The sequence below is a fragment of the Vollenhovia emeryi genome, unplaced genomic scaffold (assembly GCF_000949405.1).
Source record: "Vollenhovia emeryi isolate VEMERY1.0 unplaced genomic scaffold, V.emery_V1.0 DF940860.1, whole genome shotgun sequence".
NCBI lineage: Eukaryota > Metazoa > Arthropoda > Insecta > Hymenoptera > Formicidae > Vollenhovia > Vollenhovia emeryi.
The window spans coordinates 999-5,158 of record NW_011965506.1 but is presented as its reverse complement, the minus strand read 5'-3'; the positions used below and the strand labels follow the sequence as shown (position 1 = coordinate 5,158).

General features: G+C 39.8%; 1 protein-coding gene across 1 annotated transcript; it reads left to right on the top strand.

The window, feature by feature from the left end:
- The first annotated feature begins 1,922 nt into the window (after positions 1-1,922).
- On the top strand, positions 1,923-2,841 carry LOC105555694 (zinc finger and SCAN domain-containing protein 29-like). The gene has a single exon (XM_012002723.1). It carries the CDS (start codon positions 2,239-2,241, stop codon positions 2,839-2,841), a length of 603 nt encoding a protein of 200 aa, XP_011858113.1. The 5' UTR covers positions 1,923-2,238.
- The last annotated feature ends 1,319 nt before the right edge of the window (positions 2,842-4,160 follow it).

The window sequence follows — 4,160 nt, the reverse complement described above, 5'->3', positions numbered from 1 at the left end:
TCTTAGGCTCGGCCTGGAATGAACAACGACCATTGGCCTGTCGCGACTCTTTCTTTCTTAAATTATTAAGTCCTCTGGCTTTCTTCATACACTGTTCGTGATTGTCTGTCGAAAAGCATAAACTCTTATTAAAACGACCTTGAAACGAATGATAAGTACCAATAAGCGGCCTAGGAAGTAACTTTGTAACTGCGACTTCTGTTTTTATTGAAACCTCTTCATTTCAAAAACTGCACGGAAATATTACTACTCATTCACACCAGACACAAAAGACAGTACATTTCAGTGTCTAGTATAATAAAAATATAAGTGATAACGTAAAATGTAGAGTAGTATTTTGTGGAAAAGTGGTTCCATAACCACAAAAGAGACCGTTACTAAGTTGCAACCACCGGTGAGAAAATAACCTTTTATACTGAATAACTTACCACTGATCATGCACACTTTTCCAAGAAATTCCTTCTTATTGTAAAAGAAAGAAACGCTATCACCGATTTTCACTGTCTTCTCAACATAGATAACATCACTTTGAGGTACGGTGGAGAATGACTTTTCATCCTCTTCCTCTAGCACGAACCAGTTATCGGTGTCACTCATATTGCAATCACTAAAGTTCAATTTCTTTTAAACAGTCGCTAGGCACGAAGTAAAACTATTGCAGCGAACCACCAAAGATAATACTGATAGGTACCGATTTATATTTAGTATCAAAGAAGATGGTCAGGGTATATGCCACAGAGATACATATATATGCACATTGAATATTTAACAGACATACTATACTAGATGTAACTAACGGAAGCCAACGGCACACGATACTATTTTTACTACTGGATTGCTTACGAAAACCAATAAGGATGCAGAGTTTTAAGCCAACGGCACACGATACTATTTTTCCTACTGGATTCCTTACGAAAGCCAATCAGGATTTAGCCTCAAGTCACCTGATCGAAAACCCTGCATCCTGATTGGCTCTCGTAAGCAATCCAGTAGGAAAAATAGTACCGTGTGCCGTTGGCTTTAGACTGGGTCTACATAGGATGTAGTAACAGAGAGAAGCCTGAGAGATGCCAGGGCCCCGTTTTTCGTGATTGGCGAATGCGATACGCCCTTTGTGGACATTGAAAACATGGACATTGAACTATGTAGCCAATGTCCACATTTTGCCAAGTGGGTAACGCAGATTTGCACAATTTTAGTCCCGTCCCGCGCTATGGTTAGATCCCATGCAATGATCTTGTACTTAAAAAAATCTTAAGTACAAGAGCATCGCACAGGACCTGACTATATGAAACGCAACCAAAATTTCGCAAATCTGTGTTATCCACTTGGCAAAATGTGGTCATTGGCTACGTAGTTCAATGTCCACGTTTTCAATGTCCACAGAGGGCGTATCGCATTCGCCAATCACGAAAAACGGGGCCCTGACATCTCTTAGGGGTGTGTTCAGATTCCTTACTCTGAGTAGAAAAATTTACCCTATACCGTTCAGATAGCATCCGAGTAAATATTTTTTGACTCGACAGACCGCGTTCAGATTTCCGGGTTAGAGTAATCGAGTTAACTCTAGAGTCGACTTCTCAACCTACCATTTTTCGTCGGTTAAAAAGTTACTCGGTATGTTTTGGCGGCAAGCTTGAAATTGAGAGTTTCAAGCTGAAACATGACGGAGATGCATGTTGTAGAAGCGGACCTGACTCGCCACAAATTGGTAACAAAAAAGAATGGAGAAGTCGTCCGTGTTGAGGGGCACATTATGGTGTTCGATAATATTGGTAAGTACAAGGCTATAGCAAATAGGAATCGTTGCGAGAGAGGTTAGGTCCTGTCAGGAGCCAAAGCTCCTATTGTTTTTATTGAAATGATCTTTATCTGTTAACAGATAATAATATGTGCTGCGTTCTCGAAAATGAGAAAAATCTCCGGCTTTATGGTCTCATACCTTCTACTTTACAGCTTGATACGAGTATGTATTGAATTTGGTTCATACAGCCAGATGATTCATAACTGCCCCAATAATTAAAAGGATTGACTTTTTTCTTATATATTGCAGTTCCTGAAACGAGCATGTCATCATCAGAGGCCTCAGGTTCTCTCCCTGATGATGTAGCATGTTTGACAGCAGAAACAGGAAATTCGAAGCCAGTAACCAATAAAGAGAAAGGTAGGCATACTAAATGATAGTGTTGTTTATAGTAAATCAGTTAATCTGTATACATGATAGTGTACTCTTGATTTATGTATGTTTCAGTTAAGTGGACAAGGAATGCTGTTCTAGCATTAATCACATCTTGGAAGGCTAATCAGCCAAACTTTCAAAGCACTATTATAAGGAATGATGTAGTATGGGATATGATCGCCCAAGACATCAAAGAAACAGGATTTAAAGTAACTGCCACTCAGACTGAAAACAAGTGGAAAAACATAAGGAAAGCGTACATGAGTGTTAAAGACCATAACTCTAGGTCTGGAAATGCTCCAAAGACATGTAAATTCTATGATGAGTTAGATGAAATATTTTCTAAATCACCAAGTGTCGTACCTGTTGCTCTTGCTTCTTCAAGAACAAAAAGAGCATCTTCTACATCTGTAGAAAATCTTTATAATAGTGATGATGAGATATCTGAAGAAATGGAGACTGATAAAACAGAGAAGATAAGTAAACAAGCAAAGAAGAGCAAACTGAATAGAGAATTAGAAGCTTGGTCTAAGACTCTTCGTGAAGATGCGGAGAAAAGGGAATTAGCAAGAGAAAAACGACATGAGGCAATGATCGCTATGCAGAATAAAGGAATTACAGCGTTTACTGATATCATGAATAAGTTACTAGAAAAGCTATGAATCAGTTACACCACTTTTTTATGAGCAATTAGTTGAAGTTGTTAGAATGTGTAGTACATTTATATTGTACGGTAACGACAGATATTATGATATAGAAGAGTACGCGCGAATGGAATGCGAGTATAGACGCGCACATGTACGCCTTCCCACTTCTCTGTATGTATAGTATGTAACGTATGTACTGTCGCGCGAGATGCTAGAGTCGACAGGCGTAAATACGGGTGTGCGTGATATGCGAAGGCAGTCCGGCAAAGACCTGCGCCGAATCTCTCCGTATCATTAGGTTTAAGAATAAATCTTTATGTAAAACGTGGTCTCTCATCACTCGATCATCACTCCTAGAAATACTGATCCTAAGGAGCCTTACTCAACATGGTAGCAGAGCGTGGTTCCTCTGATCAGGTTCGCTACGAGTAAGTGAATACAGTCGAGAGCACGTAGGAACGCTCAAGACAAAGAAAGTAGCCACAACACTGGAGAAGGTCAAGAAGGAAGAGACGATAGTGAAAGTCGAGCAAGAGGAAGAGTCCGAACACGAAGGAAAGCTCGAGGATAAACTAGAAGACCAAATGGAGAGAAAGGAAATCACGATACCGGTGTTTGATGGAGAAGACTACAGTATGTGGAAGAAAAGAATTACGATGTACCTAAGGTTAAAAAAATGTGATCAAGTGATAACCAGGGCAAGAGTAGCAGCAGATACAGAAGACTGGGATGAAGATGACTTGAAGGCAATAAATTTGATTTATGGTGCCATATCGAACAAACAACTGGAGTTTGTTTGTGAAGAAACTACAGCGTATAAAATAATAAAGAAGTTCGACGAGATGTATTTGAAAGAGTCTACCGCACTACAAATTGTGTGCCGAAATAAACTGGAAAAATTGAGACTAGAGAAGTATAGTGATACAGCCACATTTTTCAGTGAATTTGAGAAATCAGTAAACGAACTGAGAAGTGCGGGTGCTAAAATAAGTGAAAAGGAGAAATTAAATTACATGCTGAACACGTTGCCGAGCCAGTACAGCTACATTGGCGATCTAATAGATACATTAAAAGAAGAGGACCAAACAGCATCATATGTGAAAAATAAAATCCAAATTGCTGAAATGAAAATTAATAACGATCATGGTGAAAAAAGGTCGAATGTATTCACAGCAAAAAAGGATCAAAAAGGAAGCTGTTTCAAATGTGGGAAAACCGGGCATTTCGCACGAGAGTGTCAAGATGGCGGCCAAGCGGGACACAACGGCGCATCATGGCGAGGCTCAACACGTGGTCACGGCCGAGGCAGAGCCGGAAGAGGCAACTACGGCAGA

Excerpts from the sequence above, each read along its gene's own strand:
- LOC105555694 (XM_012002723.1), top strand. The coding sequence starts at position 2,239 with ATGTATGTTTCAGTTAAGTGGACAAGGAATGCTGTTCTAGCATTAATC.